Source organism: Pituophis catenifer, unplaced genomic scaffold (genome assembly GCF_029215685.1).
Source record: "Pituophis catenifer annectens isolate HBS135680 unplaced genomic scaffold, rPitCat1.0.hap2 SCAF_14, whole genome shotgun sequence".
Lineage (NCBI taxonomy): Eukaryota > Metazoa > Chordata > Lepidosauria > Squamata > Colubridae > Pituophis > Pituophis catenifer.
The window spans coordinates 2,817,857-2,843,102 of record NW_027256894.1 but is presented as its reverse complement, the minus strand read 5'-3'; the positions used below and the strand labels follow the sequence as shown (position 1 = coordinate 2,843,102).

The following is a 25,246-nucleotide window of genomic DNA, read 5'->3' as shown; positions in this document are numbered from 1 at the left end:
AATGTTCCATCAGGTCTTCTCTTTTCTAGAGGTTCAAAGACAGATAATTCTACAGTTTATTCTTAAGTTGGGGTTGAGAAATCTATTCTTTGAGTTTAGCTTCAGCTATTTTCCAAAGCAAACCAGGATAACAGAAATTATAGTTTGCACCGCACAACATGTGGAAATTTAAAAGTTCAGTGTGGCTGACTGCACAGGCCTCCCCCAAAGGGATAAGGCAAAGCCATGGATAGTCTCCAAACTGTAGTCGGGAGGGGAGGAGGGTCTTTGCGATTCACTATTGCAAAAATGGGAATATTGTAAACCCTGGAGATATCATTTTTCCACACATATGTGTGCATGTTATGTAACTTTCTCCATGGACTTAGATACTTTCTTCAGAAGCATAATTTTTGATGATTGAAATTAAATGCAAGTAGATTTCCATGCAATAAATCAATTGAAATACCTCAAAACTAAACTATTCCCCTGCATAAAATAATCATGCTGCAAGCTTTCCAATTAAAACATTATAGACTTTTCATTATGTACAACGCTCTCCATTTTGAATTGGGCAATTAACCGGCAGGTTTCCTAGCAAGCTGATCAGGGTTAGAAAGAGGGCAGCAGTTGGAAGATGGAATTCTCCTCTTGAAAAAAGGATGCATTTAGAACAGAAATAGGTCAACGTCCCTCTTTCCCTCTTGCATACAAACATTCCTTGCTCACATGTACATACAAGGCTGCTGTTTCCTCAGAGTGCCCCAATCTTGTTCTTAAACACAGATTTGGAAGGACTACTGAGACGGTCAAGTCAAATGCTCTGAACCCTTTAGGACAGGGGTATCAAACTCAATTTCATTGACGGCTGCCTCAGGTTTGTGTTTGACCTCGGGGGGCCAGGGTGGGTGTGGCCAGCTTGACGTCACTTATGACGGGGCGCCTGTGGACGCCCGATTGCTCTGCCAGCGAAAACAGGCTCCTGAATTCTGTTTTTGGCTGCGACTGCCTCCTGCAACCGTCTGCCAGCAAAAATGGAGCTCGGGAGGGTCGCGGGCAGCTCTCCTGAGCTCGGTTTTCACTGGCAGAGGCACTGCGGGCCGGTCCTTGGCTGTTTCCAGGGCAGCCCCATGGGCCGGATCTAAGCACCCCGCAGGCAGGATTCGGCCCACGGGCCTTGAGTTTGACACCCCTGCTCTAGAAATCCAGACATCCCCAGTAAAGTGCAGATTATCTTCTGCCTTCCCTTTTTTTTTTTTGGAACCCTCATACTGCTCTCCCTATTAGGAAGATTTTCCAAAAAGTCTGTTAGGATCTGCCTTCCTATAAGATGAACCTATTACTTCATGTCTTGCCCTCCGGACCATAAAGAAAAAGTTTCAGCCGTTAGATAGAAGTGCACTATCTCCCCTCTTCACTTCTCTTCCTCTGGCCAGTTGCCTTAGTCTCTGAACTTCCAGACCCTTTGCCCTTCTCTGAACCAGACCAGTTTCTCTGAATGGGATCTGACACTATTACTTTCCATCCCGAAGGTGCTTATTCAAAAAGCAACTGGACTTCCTTTGCTTTTCCTTGAAGACATTTCGCTTCTCATCCAAGAAGCTTCTTCAGATCTAACTGAATAGTGGAGAATGGAAGGCTTTATGTTCCTTGCAGTCATCTGGTTGTTAGCCCTCCTTGTGAGAGTCATGGAGGCCACTTGGAGGTTTATCTGGGTTCTCTCGGATGAGAAGCGAAAGGTCTTCAGGGAAAACAAAGAAAGTCCAGTTGCTTTTTGAAAAAGCACCTTTGGGACAACCAGGACCTGGATGACAGAGAATCTCCATAGACATACAACTTTCCATGCACTGGGACTCTTCTTCCGTTGATGCAGCCTGAAATTACAGTTTACCTTTTTACCATCGAAATCCCACTGCTGACTCTGCCTACCTTGCAGTCAACAGCAGTTTCAAAATCCATTGCACCTTTGTTATTGTTAATCCAGATATCCCCAGCCTACATCTTGATGTTCAATTTATCTTTCTTAAGCAAAGTTTGCATTTATCTTTATTGCTTTTCATTTTATTATCTTTTTCCCCCTCTTCATTCTCTTAGCTAGTAAGATTGTTTTAAGCTTCATTTCTGCCTTCTAGGGTATTAGCTGTTTGACTGATTGACTGGCTTTATATTCAGCCCACCTCAGTGTCGAGCGACTGGGTGGCTTACAACATCATAAAAACTGAAATATAAAACATTGAAAGTTACCAAGGCTGTCCCGCCCACTTTGGTGATACCTGTAAACAGATGTGAAGCATCCTTCCCGCTCTTCATCCTAACCATTCATGGAATTGTTGAAGAATAGAGACCATTGCAGGGTTCTACTCAATGCCATCTCCAGTTGCAGGGGGAACCGTGGATAAGTGTGATTTTTCAAGCCTGCTTCATATCTTCCCAATTGTCCTGCCATACTTAATCGGTTTGCTCATCGGCATGCTATGTGGCCCTTTGTCAGATGCTTTGCTGAAGACAGGAGACCTTATTATGTCCATTGCATTCCCACAATCTGCTCAAAAAGTTGCCAGTTTGGCTTAATCACACTTACAACCATTGCAGCGTCCTCCTGATCAGATGATCACAATAAGGACGCTTGGCAACTGGCGTGTACTTATGATGGTTGCAGTGTCTTGGGGAGAGACATGATCCCCTTTTGCAACCTTCTGACAATAAAGTCAACGGGGAAGCCAGGTTCACTTAACTAAGTTAACTGCAGGGATTCACTTATCAGCTGTGGCAAGAAAGGTTGCAAATTGGGGCAAAACTAACTTCACAACTCCATGGCTCAGCAACAGAACTTCTGGGTTCAATTGCGGTCGAGGACTTCCTGTATTACAGTTAGTAATAATAATCTCTTTTTAAGGCTACACTTTCACTGAGCAATGAAGAAGGGAAAGGAAGCTCTAATTGGCATATTATCCACTGCATGGGAGGGACAGATTGGGGAAGGGTTTTCACACATGCAAGTGAGTTAGAGGACACGTGGCACAGAAAGGAAGATCTTCAGCTTTTGCACGAACACCTAAACAGAAAAGGATTCCAGAGGTTTGCGGGTAGATCTTGATCACAAGTGTGTACCAACCAGCAGATCATCATGGCGATATTGCTGGGTGGGTGATCGAGTAACAACAGATCCCACCTCCCCCCATTCCATCCCCACTTCCCAACATGTCCCAGATTTTAATCTTGGTTTTAATTGACTGTTTTAATGTAGGCGAATTTTTATGCCTGTAAGTTGCCCAAAGTTAACATTATGGTAAAATGGGTGACCGATAAATTTTATAAATGGGTAAATAAATAAACAAACATTTTCAGGGATTATTGAGGCAGAGGTTAGTGTAAGTGGGCAATTGCCTAGATCAATGTTTCTCAGCCTTGGCCACTTTAAGATGTGTGAATGTCAACAAGGAAATTCTGGGAGTTGAAGTCCGCTCATTTAAAGAGGCCAAGGTTGAGAAACGCTGCCATAGATAAATCTGATCCTTCACATAATTTGATCCTAAATTAAGCAACCGATTGCTCTAAATTTTATTTAATTTAATTTAGCACTCTACATTTCGAAAAGCCAGCTCATTTTGCATTGCTTGGATCCTTGTATCTTCAATTTGTGGCTTAGTTCCATAAGCGATCACATTTGTAGCTACCGTAGGTTCCCTTTTATTCATGCACCCAAAGAAATAAACATAGCCACAGCATTTCTGCCACCCTTGCCCCAAATTGGGGGAGATCATGCAAATTTTACTCTGCTAGTCGTTGCTGACTGTAGGGGACGTGCTCATCTCTGTTTTAAGAAGTCTTCAGCCAGCGTTGCCCAAAGACATTTCCACGGTCATGGGTCCAGCATGATGTCACGGAGTACTGTTACCTTCCCAGTGTTACCTATTTATCTACTCGCATTTGCCTGCTTTCAAACTGCTAGGTTGGCAGGAGCTGGGACAAGGACGGGGGCTTATCCCGTCGCATGGAGCTCAGGTCTCAAACTTGGATCGCTGGCTTTCCAGCCAACAAGCCTAAAGTCTTAACCGCTGAGCCATCACACTGCCTCCTTGCCCCGAATTAGGAATAGCTTATTGTTTTTAGTTTTTATTTTCCATTGGATGATATTCCTATTTTTCATTTCCCACTCTTTCGTTCCTTCTGTCCACACACTAGCAACCCAGCATCTCTTATTTAAGGATATGCAAGCAATGTTTAATGTAGTTTAAATTGCACGGGGCCTGTCCTTACTGCTGTGTTTAATAACTATCATCTGTGTCCTCTTGACTAATAAATGGCTCTGTTTCCTGCTGTCATAACCATGAGTGAAATGCATGTATTTCAGAAGAAGGGGGAGAGAAAGGGGGGAAATCAAATCCATCCTTTCCCAGACAATCAATCAAAATTGACAGGCCCTTTAACATACTATTTGTAGGGCGCTGTAGTTTTAAAATGGGAACTGTCCGTAACATATCGCTCCGAGCCTTTGTGGCTTTAACATTTGCCCGAACACTCCATTGGGTTGGAAAGGGGCAGCGGAATTCCAGGGGCGTTAAGGAAATGTAGTTCTTCTTTGGCTCCACTTCATCTTGAAGCCTGTGAGAAGAGCCTGACAATAGATCTGTGCACGTAGCTAGGAAGAAAGAGCATCTGGATTTATACTGTGTCTGATTCCTGATGTCCCCAATGCTGCTTTTAATGCCCAGCTTCTCTTTTCCCACATAAAAACCAGAGAAGATTTCTTTCTGGTAACACAGAATGCAGGTCATTGTTCTTTGGGGTGCTGAGCACATGGGCTCTCCTGTATTAAACACCCAACCTCCAGCGGATGTGTTAACTTGCCCACCCCCATACAGTGTCACCAGAAAACATGCAAAGATGAAATATTGTAAAAAGAAGGGGGCAAAAGAAACACATACACACACACACACACACTGCAGTTACTGGGAGTTGGAGCAGGAGATTCTCTTTATGGCTTTCATTTTAATATCTTTTAAGATATAAATAAGTTGAGGCTTCAATTTGTTGGTTTAAAAAAAATATGCTCCTACAGGTCCAGAGATCCCATTTTACCCTCTCTGCTGAGAGTCCTGGGAGATGCCTTTCGATCATTTCTCTCCACTAATTTCTGCATCGCCCTCATTACAAAAAGAAAAGATTTCATTTTGAACAAATTTGTAAATGGTGCTGATGTATTCTACAATTTAGTCAATTACTGTTTCAGCTTGCAAGCCTCCTGGGAAAAGGAACATACATGGCCTGAAGGTAGGAATTTCAATAATTGTTTCTGTAAACGTAGATGGATTTGCAATGCTGTGTTCCATTTATTGAAATGTCAGATAAAACTGTACTTTCTCAGCCTTGACAAGCATATATATTTATATATTTTTTACAAACCGCAGCAGAGGACAGATCCTTCCTGGGTGTGAGCTCGGCTGGTCTGTCTTGCGCCTGGAGAGGCATTGTTTCCTTCCTGGGTTTTGTGAACCCGTTTCTTAGATCAGCCTTGAAGGCGCTGGGGCAGTCGCTTGTCCTGCTGTCCCCTTTTGATACGGCAGATCTGCAGAAACGCTCCTCTTGGACCACCCAAACGACCCCTAAGCAAAGACAAAAGACAGCACGAATGGAGATGTCTACCTGCCTAAGAGCAGCTGTAAGATTAGGGTTACCTTTCTTTCGATTAGCCCTCCTATGGGCAATCTTATGGTGGTTCATGGGTTGAATTAGGAATTCCATTCGGTGTGCAGGATATGCCTCCATCTTTTCAGTGACATGAGAGAGAGGTAATTGATATATTCGTGCAAAAAGGTGATGGGCCGGGGAGGGAAGGAAGAGATGTATTTAATAGAGACGGAATGAAAGCCGTATTGTGTGCCAGCTCCTGATTGCATTACCTAACCAAGCATTTCAAATGCAGAGTGAATAAAAGAACACAGTTCCTCAATAACACAATGTGGTAACCTACATACAGGCTGGATTTCTACCATGGGCAACCAGCTAATTAACCTTCCTAGTGAAATAGGAAATTCATGGCAAATTACAGGTTAATTAGAACCACGTCCTCTGAATAAAAACTACGGATAAAGATTCTTTTTTCCCCCCCGCAGGTAAATACGCGAGCAGGGTCTGCTAACAATAGCAGTGCGGCCATCCCAGACTCCCTTCCAAGCCATAGGTAAGAGTCGGAGGGGGGGCGGGGGGGGAAGCACGCTTGCGCTTTATTAAGGCACAGCCCCAGAAGTGATTTTTGCATAGTAATTAACAGAAGCAAACGGGGAAAGGTGGGAATACTTGGGGGGGATTTAGTTGAGTAGTTTTCAGCAAGGTTTTTGCAGCTTGGTGAATCCAGCACTAACCTTGCCTGTTAGTCGACCTACTTCGGCATGGATTCCTTGACATCCCCTAAGCAAAACTTTGCATGCACTGCAGCGTGCATCTCTCTGTCACCTCTTCTGCGTACGGCGGTTGCATTTTAGGGGAAGACGAATTTCTCCAAGTGTGATTGAGCCAAACCATTCGTGTCTGGGTTGCAGCCTGAGCTATCAGGCACCCGTTTGGACAGGCGCAGCACGGAAGGTTCTCAAACGTTGGTCCAGTTATAGATTCAGCAGGGAAATCTAAGCAAGTTTGGTCTAGTGGTGAAGGTGCCAAGCTAGAAGCCGAGAGGCTTTGAGTTCTGGTTCCACCTTTGGCAGGAAAGGCGACTTTGGCCAGAAGACAATGAGTTCTAGTCTTGCCTTGGGTATGAAAGGTGGCTGGGTGACTTCTCTCTCATAGCCCACCTGATAGGGCTGCTGTTATGGAGAAAATAGGAGGAGAAAGGAATAGTCTGCTGTCTTCATTATTTATAAAAACAAAGGTAAGAAATATATAAATATTAATGTAAATAAGGCACCAACTCTTTGTCTCAGTTTAAGGTCTGTAAAATGGGAGTGCTAGGGATAGCTCAGGTAAGCATTTGCAAGTAACACAGGATAAAAATTGTAAGAGCTGTGTAGACCTTTCTAAATGATCATAAGAACGTTCCTTGGAATATTATTTGTTTAATGCAGACTTTGCTTCAAATCTGAGCTCCTTACTCTTAACATGGTTTTTGTGCTCAGTCCCTTGCTGGAAAGTGGGGTGTGATGGCTCTCATAACGGAAGGAAAGGATGAGGTGTGTGCTGAATTTGGCAAAGATAAAAGCAGGGCCTTTAGCCAAGGGAAAGGAGCGGCAATCAGGAAAAGAACCCAGTCAGGAAGGAACAAATGGAGCAGAAACCCTGAAAACCAGAGGGCCAGTGGCTCTTTGGTATATATCTTACCAAGAAGGAGAAAACCTTTGCCCCTAAGCAGAGCCAAAATGGTCTCTGGCATTAAGAAGGGTTTCCATAGAGTTGCACATGATCGCCTTCTCTATGACCTAGGAGGACCTCCTGTGTTGTCGATAAGTGCCATTGTGGCCTGCATTGAAATAGATAAATGTGGAATTTTATATTTTAAAAAAACCCTCTACAGTTTCTCTACAAAGATTGTATTATCTGCCATTATCATACGTCTGATGTTTAAATTCGGTTTGTAGGGCAAATTTCCCGTTTCCTTGCTTTGTGGTCATTTATTTCCTCGGCTACACTCACTTGGAGCTGATTCTGCAAATGCCCTGCAACAATGGCTTGAGTTGATGCTGTCATCTAATGGGGCAATTAATTGGCTTTCATTCCCAAAAGCCATCTGCATAAGGAATGACTGTTTTGAAGTCATTGACAGCCTGCCTCTGTTTCATGTTCACAAAACGGTTAGTTGCAAGAGATGACAAGATCAGCCTACATTTCATTTGGCAGAGTACTTTTTCTTTAAAGTATTCTAGCAGAGAGGAGGCTTATTAAAGAACAAAGAAGTTTCTTTTATTTCCGTCAGGATCGATGATCAAGACACTTCAGCCTGTCAAGAACATAATCGTTCTTTTTAAGGGCTCTTTTTCAGATGTAGTTTTCTGTGGCAGCAGTAAGAAATGGTTGTTGGTATTTAACTTTTATGGACACACCAGAAAATTTCCTTCTACATATTTGGATAAAATTAGTAGGGAGTACGCAAAAGCACCCCCTTGTGTTCATGCACAACAACACTTCATTAAGGGACGGTCCATTCAGAGGAACTCCTGCTGGAGTGTGCTGTGAGCCAGCTTTTCTCCCAGTCCAGCTAAACTGGGCGGAAGCATAAGATGTTCAACTAATACGCCAGGCTCAGCCTCTCAATAAATAGCAAATTGCAGCTATTCCCAGGTTTTTGCTACAAAGGCAAAGATCAAGAGGAGTTTTAGTACTGTTTAATAATGCCTTGGTAAGACTGCGCTTGGAATACTGCATCCGGTTTTGGTCGCCATGTTATAAAAAAGATGTTGAGAAAGAGGTGCAGAGAAGAGCAACAGAATTGATTAGGGCAGTGATGGTGAACCTTTTCAGCACCGAGTGTCCAAACGGGAATGCACATGCATGTGCACACTGGTGCACCAAACACCCAAAGATCAGCTGGCTGGTGTGCATGTGTGTGCCAGCACCTAGTCTTTGGGTTTCTGCATGCACGCAGGCCAGCTGTTCTTGGTGCGTGCCGGAGCGCTGGAAACCCGAAGACCAGGTGGCTGGCATCGGTTGGTGCATGCACACTGGCCAGCTGGTCTTCAGGTTTCCAGCACTACAACGTGCACACAGACTGGCTGGCCACCACGAATGCAGGTTCCAGAAACCAAAGAGCAGCTGGCGATGGCATGCGTGCCCACAGAGAGGACTCTGTGTGCTACCTCTGGCACGCATGCCATAGGTTCGCCATCACGGGATTAGGGGACTGAAACATGTGAAGAATGGTTGCAGGAACTGCATATGTTTAGTCTAGCGAAAAGAAGGACTGGGATGAAATGTTCTAATATTTGAGGGGCCACCACAAGGAAGAGGGGGGATCAATCAATTCCTCAAAGTAGCAAAAGGCAAGGCAAGAAGCAACGGATGGAAACTAATCAAGGAGAGAAGCAACCTAGAACTAGAGAAATTTCCTAACAGTGAGAACAATTAACCAGTGGAACAGCTTGCCTCCAGAAGTTGTAAATGCTCCAATCACTGGAGGCTTTTAAGAAGAGACTGGAGAGCTACTTGTCTGGAATGGTCTAGGAAGGGTCTCCCGCTTGGACTAGAAGACCTCCAAGGGCCCTTCCAATTCTGTTATTCTGCATGAGGACCTTTGAACTGTGCAACCTTCCCAGGTTCTTTTTGGTTTTCCTGGGAAACCATTAACTTCCCCAAGGAAATTCATTTGCCACGATCAGCACTTTAAGGAGGCGATAAACGAAAGAAAATGTGTGTGTGTGCTTTACACACTTAATTCTAATTACCTCAGAGTGTAGTTTACACACTTGTAATCCGAGGCAGATGTTCCAATTAGCAACGAGATGCTCTTTAGCAAAGGGCAAGTTGTAGCCCCCCTCTATAAAGTGCAGATGGGCAATGACCTTTCTTTTTTTTTTCTTCTTCTTCTTCTTTCCCTTTTTACCTTTGTTCTGCCCAATGCTGCAGTCTGAAGAAGTCCTCTGCTGAGCTGAAGAAAATACTAGCAAATGGCCAGGTAGGTACTTGGCGTGGGGCTGGCTGCAGGCACGATGGATGTTTGCCTGAATTCAGATGTGCCTTGTGTGCTCAAATCACCCCAGAGATGTTTACTGCTCACTTACTGGTAATGTGTTCTTTTAATAAAGTAGAGGCGAAGGCAGGCAAAGAGCTTGTGCGGTGGAGGAGCCCCTGTCCCGATTGATTTGGATTGGCACGCCAATTTACTTCCCCTTTTTCGAAATGCACTAATCAGATTTAGCTCCAAATAGATTGAAGTGCCTTTCACACCCGCCACTCGGTTGCCTCAATTTAGGGGAGAAAGCGTAATCAATTTTGAATAGCAAAACAGGGTTTCTGCTTTGCTGGCTGTTTGCAGATGGGCTCGGACGGCCCTGCCACCCAAGAGCCAGTAGCAAAGGGTGCGTGTCCCCTGAAGCTCTGTAGAAGGGGGGAAAAAAACCATAAGAAATGCCCCAGCCTGCTCCGACTCCTGCAGGGGAATGCGATGGGTGAGAGGAGAGGCCGAGCCAGCCCTTCCCGGCCACTCGGATTTGAACAGGAAGTCCCAACGTCGCATTAATGGCTTTAAATATACACTGCGAAATGAAAATACCTCAAGGCTGCGGGATTCTTCGCCAGCCACATAAATAAGTTTTAATGTTTGTCATGGTGAAACCCTTTGATAGCCTTGGAGGCAGCCCCTGTCCACGCCGTTCAAGCCTGCCTATTAGACACTATTGACTGAGACATCTGTGTCACCGCAAATAAAAGACTCTTATTGATTTTCTTAACTGCTGTTCACTTCCCTTCCGTGTTTCGAAGGCTGAAATCTTAATTATCTCAGATGCGTATTCAATGCCTTCACACAGTGACCTCCCCGAGCCTCCGTGGCATTTCATGAATCAAGTAGTGGTAGTTGAGCGTGTCAAGAAGACAAAAGCAGATCTTCACGCGTGTCCTTCAGCGGATCACCTGTAAGGCTGCTCTCTTAATGGAGGAGGACGGTCCTGCCAGCCTTGCTCCACCGCAGGCTGTTTTATTTGCAGCCAGAAGCCTTTAAATAAAACTTCGGAATATGGATTTTGGCTCTTCTTTTTTAAGCATAGTCTTACCTGAAGGATAGACACGGAATATTTTTAAACCCTTTTGTGCTGCTGCTTTTTTTTTTTTTTTTGTTCCCTGCATTTTATTTAATCTTCAGCAGCTGCTTGCCTGTAATAAAGGTGATATTTCAAGGGTAGAGGAGGGAATGAAATATTATTAGACATTTCTTGAAAGCCTCATCTTGCGAGGTAACGGGTTTTCAGTATCCTTGAGTGAGGTAAGGAGGTTTTTAATTGGGAAGGAAAATGATTTCTTGAGGAAGGTTTGAGATGCCTGTTATGACTGAATTGCACTGAAGAAAATAGGGAGGTTTACTTAAATTGGAAGATTGATTTCGTTTTCAAATTGTGCCGGACTTCAAGTCACATTCCTTTAATGTTGCTGAATGCTTGGCATTAAAAAAATGAACAGAGAGCTGGCTTTTTCATTCAAAAAATGCATTAAGTACAGGCAGTCCTCGACTTACGACCACAATTGAGCCCAACTTTTTTGTTGTTAAGTGAGACATTGGTTAAGTGAATTTTGCCTCATTTTACGATCTTTCTTGCCAGAGTTGTTAAGTAAATCGCTGCAGCTGTTAAGTGAGTAACACGGTTGTTAAGTGAATCTGGCTTCCCCGTTGACTTTGCTTGTCAGAAGGTCGCAAAAGGAGATCACGTGCCCCAAGGACACTGTGACCGTCATAAATAGAAACCACTTGCTGAGTGTCTGAATTTTGGTCACGTGACCATGGGGATGCTACAACGGTCCTCAGTGTGAAAAATGGTCATGAGTCATTTTTTTTTCAGTGCCGTTGTAACTTTGTACAGTCACTAAATGAACTGTTGTAAGTCGAGGACTACCTGCAGCAGCTCTGAAGGCATTCCAGAGTGCATTTTTGAGGCATTTGGGAGAATGGTGAGCCCTAAAGATCTCTGGGTGGAGCCTAGATTGGGACGGCAGGCAGCCTGGCAGAAGGAGCAAGCGCTGGAAGAGAACCACGTGGTTCTCGTGTCCAAGAAGCCGCCAGGAGCAGAGCTCAGGTTGGAAGGATTCCACCTGCAGAAGGCGGCAAAGAGGCGCTAGCGTCAACACCTTGGCCTTTCCTATGGAGAGGACTGGAGCCTGTGCCTTGTACCAGGAACGAACACAGCTTTGAATTATTAAGGGTGGGCACATCTGGGCCTGATCCAGGCTGGTCCTATCCTGCCCCATTGATGTTGGTGAGAACCTGCCTAACACAGGAGGACCAGTGGAGGAGAGGGTTAAATTGTGAAGTCCCCCAAGAGCAGAGTTTCTCCATCTTGGTGATTTTTCAGATGGGTGGACTTCAACTCCCAGAATTCCCCAGCCAGCATAGCTGGGAATTGAAGTCCACTCATCTGAAAATCGCCCCGGTGGAGAAACCCTGCCTTTCCTGCCTTCTCTTTTAAAGCATTAATAAAGACTTTAGTTGCCCGAAAGCTTCCATTTAGGTTTAATAAGAAATTCATATTAATCATTAACAGAAAGGGGACATGATTCTTCAAGATAATCAAATATTGACAGGTTAGAAATAGCTTTCTGCCGAGGTTCATTGATATAGGTTATGTGATATAAATATTTATTTCTTTTCTGCCACTCAGAGAAAATGTCGCCAATTGATTGAGCATTGACGTAGTGTCAACAGTTCATAAGAAACATTTGACTGGCTCATGTTTTCCGATTAGTCCCTGCTCTATGAAGTGGGATTTACTAAATCTCTCCAATTGTCTGTTCATAGACTGTGTCTGCTTTCTGAAGCCATTAGGACTTTGATTGGTTCAGGGGAGGGAGCCCATACAGGGCGAGGCGCCTGCCGTAGCTGTATATATCAAATAAGGATTAATTGAGCATTTTTTTCTAATGATTTATAAGAGATGCATGCTGATTCTTTCCAAGACAGCAGATATAAACAAAGACTATTTTATTTGCTGATCCATAATTGGATACTATTTCACTTTCGATTCATTCCTTTACTCTCAGTGGCCGATCAAAGATTGCATAAGAAAAAAATAATGCACTGGTGCTTGCTGCAAAGTTGGTAGTTGTTAGGATTTGATTGATGCCTTCAAATTCTCAAACACAATAAATAAATTGCTAGGGATCCTTGACATTTCTCACCGGATTTATGAAGGGTTTTTTATTTATTTATTTAGTGTGACTTTATCCTGCCTTTCAGGCAATTATAATCTCCCAAAATGGCTCTAAACAATTAAGAAAAGAGAAAACAGCTTTATTCTCAAGTTCACAATTTCAGATTTTAAAAATACAGAGCTCCAATGCTTTGGTGGCATATGGGAGCTTTCTGCTTCTGATGACAGTCAAACCAAACCGCGGTCAGCTTGAATGTGTGTTACATTTGAGCTGAACTGGCACATACCAGAATTGAGCAGGGGTATATCTGGAGTAGGATAATCTAGGAATTCTCATTCCGCTGCCTCTGTTTCCTCTCCGGCAAGTGGAGAGGATAATAGAAATCCTGAGAAACAGCAGATTTCAGGCATTTATACAGGAGGCAGAACACACATTTATTGTTCCTGTCAAGCCCACTGAGAATTTTCTTTTGGGTCCCCAGGGTTGATTCAGCCAATCTCGTTGACTAGGCAAGTGTCCCCTTCTTCCCTCACCAATCCATTTGTGTCCTTCCCAAAGCTGCACGCCTGGTGGAAGAGGAGGGCCATCCCGCATAGGAGCAGATTGATTTTGGTCAAGATTATATAATAGCTATGCTCCCCTGCTAGAGCTTCCAAGAAAGCTCCAGAACTTTCTTCCTTGGGCATTGGACACACCTGCTAACATACAGAAAAGATGCTGAGATTCGAGAAACAGTGTAGAGAAGAGCAACAAAGATGATTAGGGCACTAGAGGATAAAACATATGATGAATGGTGGTGGGAACTGGATATGCCTAGTCCAGTGATGGCTAACCTTTTTGCCATCGCGTGCCAGGAGGAGAGGCGGGGGGGTTGCGCGCAACCAGGCCCACACCCATAGTTCTATGCGCTCCACCCCCGCGCATTCACGTGCAACCCCCCACCCCCACTTCCAGCACACGATGGCCCGGTAGGTCCGTTTTTCTCTCTCGCCTGGCTCCAGAGCCTTCCCAGAGATTCTGGGGAGGGCAAAAACGGCCTTCCTCACCTCCCCGGAGGTCAGAAACGGCCCGTTTCCCAACTTCCGATTAGACAGGAAGTGACTTTTTTGCTGTCCCCAGCCTCCAGAGACTCCTAGAGGCCCTAGTCTAACAAGGTGGCGCAGTGGTTAGAGTGCAGTACTGCAGCTACTTCAGCTGACTGCTAGTTCAGCAGATCAGCGGATCAAATCTCACCGGCTCAAGGTTGACTCAGCCTTCCATTCTTCCGGGGTGGGTAAAATGAGGACCCAGATTGTTAGGGGGCAATATGCTATTTAGTATACTGTCTTTGGTGTAAGCCGCCCAGAGTCCTCGGAGAGTGGGCGGCATAGAAATATGACTAATAAATAAACAAATAAAGAGAAGGACTAGGGGTGATATGATAGTCTTTCAATATTTGAAGGGAAAGAGGGGGTCGATCTAGTCTCGAAAGCATGTGAGAGCAGGACAAGAAGTACCTGGTGAAATATTAAAGAGCGATCCAACCTAGAATTATGAACAAATTTCCTGACAGCGAGAACAACAATCAGTGGAATTGCTTGCCTCCAGAAGTGGATGCTCCATCACTGGAGGTTTCAAAGAAGAGTTTGGAATGCCATTTGTCTGATATGGTATAGGGCAGTGTTTCTCAACTTGGTAGCCTGAAGATGGGTAGACTTCAACTCCCAGAATCCCCCAGCCAGCAGCGCTGGCTGGGGGATTCTGGGAGTTGAAGTCCACCCATCTTCAAGCTTCCAAGCTTGAGAATCACTGGTATAGGGTCTCCCACTTGGTTCCAGTCATTCTTTTGAAAATGTAATCAAACATCTTTCTGGTGTGTTGGTTCTTGGGTCTTTGGGTTCCATCACTAAGAATGGAGAGCCGAGCTTTGAAGGACATTTGCTGTAACTCCTAGAGTGGTTAAAGAAGTGGTAAATAAGTGAGCCATTTACTACCCACCACTTGATCCAAAAGAGATTAAAGTAAAAAAAAAATAGGTTGATGTGGAAATAATTTTGCAAAATAGCCAACAGGGCTGCACTTTTGAAATCTTTATTTGTCCTTTCTGGAATAACTCTCAGATAATTCAAGATTTAGAAATGTCCTCCACAGGTTTGCTTTGATACTGCAAATGTGTTCCATCCTCAGTGCCCTTTTGAACTTTCTCTTCACGTGCTTCTGTGTAACTAAATGCTCCCACTCATCTCAACCCTCACGGCTGTCCCAGTGAGAGTGGGCAACATTATGTAGATTGCAGAAAAGGTATCAGGGAATGGGAAGCCTAAGAAATTAAAGGAGAAGGAAGGAAGGAAGGAAGGAAGGAAGGAAGGAAGGAAGGAAGGAAGGAAGGAAGGAAGGAAGTCACTCGATCTTTCCATATTATTATTTCCTTGAAGCATGCTTCCTTCCATCCTGTGCACATTCTGCTTTTTCTTCTTTTTGAAGAACACATTAACTCCATTCAATCACAACTTTCTCACTTTTATCCATCCCTTCATTCCATTCTTTCTTAGTTCATTTGTTTTGTAGTTTGATTTTTATTTGTTCTTTTCTGTACCAGGGCTTGCCACTTTAAGACACGTTGCTTCAACTCCCAGAATTCCCCAACCAACTGTGTAGGTTGGGGAATTTTGGGAGTTGAAGCTCACATCTTAAAGTTGCAATGGTTGAGGAAGACTGTGCTACACGATCAGATCTTACCAACCAGCTTCTCTTAAGGGCTGCTTGCTCTCCTACGCAGTCCATACGGATTTATCCTTGTTCATTCTCTACTGCATCTCGCTTTACGCATCACAAAGCCAGCAGAAATAAAAGTCTCATTTTTGCTTCTTTTGATGTTCCCTTCCTCACCACTAACTATATAATCTACTACTTTTCCATTAACATTTGCATAAACCAAAGCTTTCTCCATCCATTTCCCCCTTATTAATAAGTGCTCTATACTGCCAAACCAATTCATGTACTATTTTTAAAGTTTCCCATGGTTTGCAACTTGCATTCGTTCTGTTCTTTCCGTCTCAGAAATCACTAACTTAGTCTTTGATATTGTTGATTTTCAAATTCATACTTCTTGTTCCATGATACAGTCTAACATTTGCTGCAAATAGTCTTTTGGTTCTTAGCTAACAACCCAGCATCATCACCATAAAAAATATACAAACCTTTGTGCCCCCAGCCAAACACACCTACTGTCACCACTGCCACACTTTAGAAATATATCCAGAAATACATAAATCAAAGTGTGTGTGTGTGTGTGTGTGTGTGTGTGTGTGTGTGTGTGTGATGCCTGACTGTTTCTCTTTTGCAGAGGAGATCTGGAAATCCATGTTGCAATGGAGTTCTGCCCATATCAGTTTTTACAAGGGCGCTCATATCCCCTCTCCCTTTTCTCCACCTTTCTTCAATCCTTTTTCATATTATTTTATTATGAATATGCATGATGGCACAGTAGTTGGAATGCAGCATCACAGGCTGACCCACTGCCAGGAGTTCAATCCTGGCTGGCTGAAGGTTGACTCAGCCTTCCATCCTTCCGAGGTGGGTAAAATGAGGACCCAGATTGTTGGGGTCCTCATATGCTGACTCCAAACTGCTCAGAGAGTTTTGTAAAGCACTATGGAGAGGTATATAAGTCTGACTGCTCTTGCTATTAATTAATTAATTAATCAATCAATCAATTAATTAATTAATTATTCATTCATTCATTCATTCATTCATTCATTCATTCATTCATTCATTCATTCATTCCATCTCACTGTCAAGTGATTGGGCAGCTTACAACAATATAAAAACAATATAAAACAGTCACAACATTAAAAAATGAAAAACTTCAGCATTAAGAATTAAGAAATTAAAATCAGTCAATTTTTCCTTTTGGCATACTCATACTCTTTTGCAACCCTTTATAACACAATTCTTTTCAAACTGTTTTCACATCCTTCCTTGATGCCCATTTATTCTGTTGGGAGATTAATCAGTCTTCTAAGATGTTATTATTTAGGATTTCTTTTCCTGCATTCATTCTGTTTTCACTCTTCATCTACTTTACATTTCATCTGCTTCTACCTTTTCTTTTGTGACCTTCTTTTTCCCCCCCAAGAGCCACTCCTGACAGTAAAAACTAGTATTTTTTTTTTCCTATATTTTCCTTGCTTCTTGAGGAAAAATACTTACGGATGGTATCCCTCACTTCTTTTATGGAACATTGTGCGCCATTCTTCTGACCTGGGGAGCAGAAAGATCCTTGGAAAATCTCTGGAAAAACAGCTTCCTATGTTCAAACTACTGGTTGGCATTTCAGCGAGTGGCAGTCCTGAGACTTCTGGAAGGCATCACGTTAGGGAAGGTGTTCTTGGGTCCTTTCTTGGCCTGCCTTCTAAAAGCAGAGTATTTTGTAAAATGTGTTTGTAGTAATAGTGTACAGGTTGGTCTTTACTTCTTGGCCTGTTTTCCTGAAAGGGGAAAAATCATTTAGAAAACAACCCCCATTGTATGAACATTTGTTTTGATTCACGAGTGTCCTTTATCTGTCGATTTATTTCTAAACAGTAAGTTTACTGCAACAAACTTAATAGGCAAAATAAATGGCCATTTTTGTGGCATTGCACTTCTAACAATCACAGATTGCCCAAGTTTTAGACCTGGAAAAAAAATATTTCCTTGGCTATATAATCATTGCATTGAAGTACAGCAAAAGGCATTTTAAAATGAGCCTTTTTATAGCCTTCCAGTAGATTATTTTCATCATTGTTGTTCTGGCACATGATTTGTTTCTCACATCATATTTCTACAAAAGCTTTTTTTTACTCAGGAAAATTCTTGGCAGAGGGTTTGGTTTTTCATGAGGTGGCTTTACTCCTTTATATTTACCGAGAGCTGATTGCCAAATTGACCCGTTACCTTCTGAACATAATTCAAGGTGCTAATTTTGACCTTCGGGTTGTTGTACCAGCGTAACTGGGCTGGTGGCTTATCTTATTTGCGTGTGGGAAGGGAAGATGGCTGCACAACAAGAGTGCATGTGAACTGAGAATGGAGTGCTTACCTGCAAAGTGAGTGGTGTGTGCCACTTCGGTGAGGTGTCTTGAGCCAGGTGAGCCATCCATCCTTCCTGGCCATTTGAGCAGCGTGTTCTTGTGGCTCTTCTTTAGCTTTAGAGCAGGGGTGTCAAACTTGATTTCATTGAGGGCTGCATCAGGGTTGTGTTTCACTTGGGGGCGGGTTGTGTGGCTAGGGTTGGCGTGACCAGCTTGACGTCACCCATGTTGGGGTGCCTGTGGTGGCCCAAGCGCTCCTGAGTTCCGTTTTCGCTGGCAGAGGCACTACGGGCCGGTCCTTCGTTGTTTCCAGGGCAGCTTCGCGGGCCAGATCTAAGCACCCCGCGAGTTGGATCCAGCCCGCGGGCCTTGAGTTTGACACCCCTGTTAGAGCAAAACCTGTCAGTTTCAGGAACTCGTCTGTGGCTGCGTCCAGGTCAGAGTATTGGCTGAGGGACTATCCAGTCCCCTCCTGACCCAGGCCTTGTAGTGATGCTTTGAGCTCCAGAGCCTTCCGCTCCCCTCCAGGTCGGTGCCCTGCTCCTCTTGAGCTATGTTATCATTCCATTTTGACACCTTTTATCAAACTTTAATGAAATGACCCAGGCAAACAAATTGTCATTAAACTTTCCATCACTTTGTCCCCTGGTATTGTCTTTTATAAATTGGACAGCAAATGTTGTATTGATCTCCTCGTTCTTGCAGCTGAACTTGAAATGACCCAGACGGCGGGTTGTTTATGGCCGAGAGTGGCTTCTCCTTGACACTTCACCCCCAGCCTGACATCTCTTTTGTTTTTCTTTCTTCCTGGTGGAGATGAATGAACAAGACATACGGTATCGAGACATCCTTGGGCACGGCAATGGAGGAACCGTTTACAAGTGAGTGTCCCTTTCCCCCTTTCCCCCTTCACGCCAACTTTGGGGAACAGGAAAGGAAGAGGCATTTTCCTCTCCCCAAAATTATGTCACAAGGTGGCTGTCCTCCCCCTATGAGATGCTGATGATCTTTAACGTTTGCTGGAGCTGCCTTCATGACTAAATTATGTCTAGTAAAGTAGCTTTTGGTTGACAGTATCAGAACCTTAGATAAATCTTAGTGCAGGATCAAAAAAAATTGCCATTGTGGACTAAAAATGCTGTTTCCACATTGATAAACTTTTTCTAGGATGTTTTGTATACATTTAGACTAACATTTATAACAGGCTCTCACAACCAGCAAAGATTGTGATGATCAATATTTTCAGAAAGTAAAAATACTTTCTAAATGACAATACTGTATGGAAAATATGATAATAGGCATGTAAGGCGCAATCCATCTGTGGCAACGTTGCCAGAAATAATTGTAATGGCTATTAGCAAAGATTCTGAAGAATAATTCTGTGTCTGATACCAGAACAAGACAACGCTGTTTTGATGCGCCACAATTTGTGCTGAAGAGTGCATGCCAACATGATAGCATAATTGTAGCTATTCTCTTTGTTTTTATTGGGAGATGAACTGTTGAGATAGATGAATAATTGGTTTAGTCCAACATTACGTTATTTGCACCCCACCCTGTCTTCTCATGCGGTGGATAGCCGGGATTCATTTCAGCCACATAGGATTGATACTTATTAACTCTAAGCCATTTCTGTTTTGTGGATGTTACACAAGCTTGGCAGACATCCTCCTTTTAAGTTTCCAGATGTTCTTCAAGAGCAGCCCCAGATGAAACACATTGGAGTAGTCTAATAAGATATGACAAAAGCATAGGCAGGCAACCCTAGTTAGTCTGATTGACTCATGAGGAGTCAATAGGTGATATATGAACCATAATGTGCAAATATGCTGCCTGCCACAACGGCCCTGTGAACAGGGCAGGATCCAAGGATGGTCACAAGCGGCAAACGTTAGGAGCTGCTTCATTCCCGATAGCCGATCCCGATTTCCCATTGACCAAGAAACAGCCCCTTTGTCTTGTCCAGATTTAATTTCAGCTTGTTCACCTTCGCCCAGGCCATTAGCAAAGCCAGGCAACGTTTCGCTGTATTGACAGCTTCCTTGGAATTGGATGACAAAGACTAATTGTGGTGGATCTGCATGAGCTTCCTTTACCATTATGGGAATTGCGAGAGCCTTTTGAGAATCCTGCCATTTATGCAAGTAAATTAATATCTCAGGAAGTTTGTTCATAATGAAGTTGTTATGGATTATCTGATTCAGCTGTGGCAATGGAATGTAAGATGCTGCCTTTCTTCCAATTAGATGCTAAAAGCAGTTGATAAACTTCATGTAACTACACACTATTGTTCTTTCCGGGAGCTGTCTCATTCCAACAGGACATTTCTCTGGTTAGTCAGTTAGAATAGGACAGGACAGGATAAGATTGGATAGGATAGGATAGGATAGGATAGGATAGGATAGAATTCTTTATTGGCCAAGTATGATTGGACACACAAGGAATTTGTCTTGATGCATACACTCTCGGTGTACATAAAAGAAAAGTACATTTGTCAAGAATCATAAAGTACAACACTTAATGATAGTCATAGGGAAACAGTCAATATAAATCTTAAGGATACTAGCAACAAGGTTACAGTCATACAGTCATAAGTGGGAGGAGATGGGAACAATGAGAAGATGAGAAGATTAATAGTGGTGCAGATTTGGTAACTAGTTTGACAGTGTTGAGGAAATTATTTGTTTAGCAGAGTCATGGCATTCGGGGAAAAACTGTTCTTGTGTCTAGTTGTTCTGGTATGAAGTGCTCTATAGCATTGTTTTGAGGGTAGGAGTTGAAACAGTTTATGTCCAGGATGCGAGGAGTCTGTAAATATTTTCACAGCCCTCTTTTTGACTCGTGCAGTATACAGGTCCTCAGTGGAAGGCAGGTTTGGTAGTAATTGTTTTTTCTGCAGTCCTAATTATCCTCTGAAGTCTGTGTTTTTAGGATCTGGATTTCCAGCTTTTCAATTGAACTAGGTCTACTCCCTCCAAATGCATTTGCCCTTTTGTTTTTTACTTGACCCATTGCAATGGAAGTCCTGATTGGCAGGTGAGGGAAAGAGAGGAATTTGGGGTATGTCACAGATCCTTTCAGGACAGGGAAATTATTCTGTGGCTATTCATAGAGTTTGAAAGTAAGAACTGAACCCCACTGGTCTTGAGAGTTAATGTATTTCTTATGTTTACAGCTGCATTGATGGCCTTATTCTGCTTCTGCCTCTCCCAACTTTGTTATATATACTTGTTCCCACTCAAAGATACAGGCACATCCTTCATGTTGTGCCACAAACTCTCTTAGCCAATTTCCCAAATCACTGCTCTACATAAATAGCAATAGCACTTAGAATTATATACCACTTCACAGTGTTTTACAGCCCTCTGTAAGTGGTTTACACAGTCAGCATATATATTTATTTATTTATTTATTTATTTATTTATTTATTTATTTATTTATTTATTTATTTATTTATTTTCTTATTCATACATAAATAGCAATAGCACTTAGACTTATATACCGCTTCACAGTGTTTTACAGCCCTCTGTAAGTGGTTTACACAGTCAGCATATTTATTTATTTATTTATTTATTTATTTATTTATTTATTTTCTTATTCATACATAAATAGCAATAGCACTTAGACTTATATACCGCTTCACAGTGTTTTACAGCCCTCTGTAAGTGGTTTACACAGTCAGCATATTTATTTATTTATTTATTTATTTATTTTCTTATTCATACATAAATAGCAATAGCACTTAGACTTATATACCGCTTCACAGTGTTTTACAGCCCTCTGTTACATAGTCAGCATATTTATTTATTTATTTATTAATTCATTCATTCATATTTCTATGCCACCCGCTCTCCGAGGACTCTGGGCGGCTTACACCAAAGACAGTATACTAAATAGCACATTGCCCCCAACATCTGGGTCTTCATTTTACTGACCTCGGAAGGATGGAAGGCTGAGTCAACCTTGAGCCAGTCAGGATCGAACTGCCGAACTGCTGGCAGTCAGCAGAATTAGCCTACAGTACTGCATTCTAGACACTGCGCCAACCTCTATTAATTTTAACATATTAAGATTTTATGATTAGCAGTGGTGATGTTACTAGTTTGGGTAATGAAACATCTGCAAGAAACCCACCAAGCTTAGAGAGCACCAAGGATTCCTCAAATTGAGATTTACAGTAACAAAGAGATGGTTGTCTTGATGGGAAAGCCTTTACTCTTGCAACACTCTGAATCCACCAGCATTCCCTCTTAGAAGGCTACAGTAGGATAATGGACATATTCCTCAAGTAAAGTAAAATTCCCTAAAAAAAGGACCTCGGGTGGAATGGTGATCAAGATTTCATCCAGAGACAGATGGCTTCAGCACACAAAACACTTTCTGAGGTTGTGTCGTTTTCTTTTTGTCCTCCGTCATGGAGACCATGGTGGTCCCAAAGGTGCTTTTTTCAAAAGACAACTGGACTTTCTTTGTTTTTCCTTGAGGAAAAACTGAACTGAAGAAACTTCTTGGATGAGAAGCATCAAAAACAAAGGAAGTCCAGTTCTCTTTTGAAAAAGCACCCTTGGGTCATTTTCTTTTCTTTTATAATTTGAGGGAAAAAAAACACTTTTATTGACTTACGTTGGCCATCACATTTTTCATGAAATTATCTAGTTTTTGTAGCCTCCACTGGCATGGCAACCTCAAGCGCGTACAAATTTGCCCCCCCTTAGATCAGGCATATGGGTTGGTGTGGCTGTCTGGGGTGCCAGGAGCTTTGCCAAAATGCCAATGAATTTGGTGGGCCTTTCTGGGCCGAGAAAGCAAAACGGTTCTGGCTTTTAGGGGTAGCCTTGGCTAACTGGTCAGAAGTCATGGCCAGCTTTCGGGATGCGTCGACAGGCTCCTTTCATTGTCCCCCTCACCGCACGTGTCATGCAAATAATTGGAAATAATTGCCCCCTTGCTACGTCCCTGGCACCATCCCTGTTGCAGGCAAAGCCGAACTGAATCTCTGCTTACAGGCAGCTTGAGTTGGTTTTGGTTAGCAGCCGCTGCGGCTGTGGGTCCTTCGCTGGAGAGAATTGATGATTGTTTTGTCAAATAAATTAATTATAAATGCTCCTGGTGACACCTTTTGTATTTTTTGACCGCCAGCATCCCACATCCTGCCCCCCCCTTTTTTTTTGAAAGGTGTGTAGTGTATATTGATTTGTAACTGAAGAATGTGTGTTTGTCCGCCTCCTGCTAAAACCCTGCGCTGAGTCGTATCCATTATGGCAATGAAATATTACCCGCGTTCAACCAACAAGGAGGCAGTCTCAGGTCGCTGAGCAGAAACATTCAGTTTCTGTTTCCAGGTGAACTAACTATTATTGAAATAGTTTATGGAGATTGAGATATTGATCACTTTCGTGCTAACCATAGCTTAAGGGAAGAGCAGCAAGTGTGGGGAGGGGACTGGGCTCTTCAGAAGACACCCTATCATGGAGTTCTGTGTCTCTCTTACGGTTTTACTGCCGTTGTAGGTTTATTGCTTGAAGAGAAGGTTATCTTGGTTTCGTTTTTATGACAATATAATTATACTTCAGAAATGCACTTGATTACTCTGTGCAGCAAAATTGTTCCAGTGGATTGCCTGGGCCAATATTGCTATACAAACAACTTTTCAGTCAATTGAGTTGAGTAAAAAAAATCAATATTTCTATAGCAATATTTCTAAGGAGAACTTGCTGAATCCATTTTTTTTTTTGGTCCTTCTGTTTGTTTGTTTGTTTAAAGAAAAGGTGGTTTATAGCTTTTAGCTTTGTGTTTATAGCTTATTTCTTGCATTTTCTTAACTAAGGGATGATGTGCTTTTTGAAGCTAGCAGCTAGGGAAGAACCAAGGAGGGACGGCACCTGGCCAGCATCTGAGAAGGTTTCCTCTTTCCCCAGGGCCTTTCAAGACTCATCTTGCCAGAAGCCAGTCTTTTGGCAGCCACTAAACAGCACAAGAGCTTCACGCGTTTGGCCCTGGCCGCTGCGATGCCACATCGTAGGTAGAGAAGAAATCACGGCTGTTTTGGAGAGGCTGAGCTACTGCACCAGCAGAGAAAAATGTCCTTTATTAAATTCCTCAGGTTTAAGGAGAGAAAAAATATATAATTTTGAGATGATGCTTGACCATAAAAGAAAAGAGACCAAACTGAGGGTCTCTTTAAATTATATATTTTAATAATTGATGTACTTCTTAATTAACGTAGTTTGCTCCTCACGGTTAATACACATTTCATGTATTTCCTGCTACATTTCTGTTGCGAAATGTAGCCTCTTTTCTCTTATGCTCAAGCACACGATCATCTCAAAATTGCATTTTTCCTCTCCCTAAACCTGAAGAGTTCCATAAAGAACATAAAGAGTTTATCCCTGCTGGTGCAATAGATGAGCCTCTGGGCGAACGGTTGGCACATGGAGGCAATCACATCCCCGGGCTTCCAGCCTCCGTGCCTTCAGCATCCTCTTCCTCCCCTATTTATTTCCCCCTGGAATCTGGCACAGGAGAGGCTGAATTCCCACGGCTGCTTACAGTTGCCAGGAATGGTCTGCCCATTGCAGACTGCAGTTGAGGGCAGCCGAGGTCTTTCTAAGGGGTGAAGCCAGTGTAGTTAGGCTGCAGATTTATTACTCCACCTAATTTAAACTATGTATTGTAAAAAAAAAATCTACCCTTCAGATATTTTTGAAAATCAGGTATGATGGAAAGTGCAGACTCTTGTGTTTATATATTGGAAAGTATTTGTATACTGCCGCATCCAGGGTATTTACTTAAATTGCTTTTTTGAAAAATAATTCATGGGAAAGGCCAAACACAGCACTAGGTTTGCTTTCTTCCACATTTCTAAACTAAGGGTGATTTACACAGCTCTAAATTGGCTCCTGGGTTCCTTGAAATACGCTAACAATGTGATTTATAGGGCGGTGTCCCCTCTTTAAAATTCGTACAGAGGAATTAAATTGTAACAGAGACACCTTATTGGTATCATTTGAAACTTGTCAGTGGTAAATAACAACTAGCATTTTCTCATATTTTGCAAACTCTTCTGAATATTTTTCTCTGCAAAATCATGTAGGTAATTTGGCCCAGATTTCAGAATTGCCCTGCTAAATCCAACTAAGCAGGTCCTTTCTGTTTTCTATCATCAGCTCACCAGCTGTCTCTGGGACCTTCACAAGCAGGACACAACTACAAGTGACCTCCTAACCCTTGTGCTCCAATGGAGCTCTCAGCACTAGAAGTATTTTCTGAGGCTTTCTGCAAAGGTTGGGTTTCAATTATCAAAATTCATAATTCTCAACTTAACCTGGGCAAACCTGTAGATGGCACTAAGCTGGCAGGAATAGCCAACACCCTAGATGATAGACTCAACATCCAGATGGATCTTGACAGACTTGAACACTGGGCCCTAT

At 42.8% G+C, this 25,246-nt stretch overlaps 1 protein-coding gene across 4 annotated transcripts in view; it reads left to right on the top strand.

The window, feature by feature from the left end:
* MAP2K5 (mitogen-activated protein kinase kinase 5) overlaps positions 1–25,246 on the top strand; it is a 161,391-nt gene that overhangs the window by 19,737 nt on the left and 116,408 nt on the right. For 3 of the 4 annotated variants that reach the window (XM_070953374.1, XM_070953371.1, XM_070953373.1), the window contains exons 5-8: positions 5,213–5,253; positions 6,096–6,163; positions 9,532–9,582; positions 18,629–18,697. In XM_070953374.1, coding sequence (XP_070809475.1) covers positions 5,213–5,253; positions 6,096–6,163; positions 9,532–9,582; positions 18,629–18,697 — 229 coding nt within the window. The remainder of the gene's footprint in view (positions 1–5,212; positions 5,254–6,095; positions 6,164–9,531; positions 9,583–18,628; positions 18,698–25,246) is intronic. The other variant, XM_070953372.1, reaches the window with a different exon arrangement.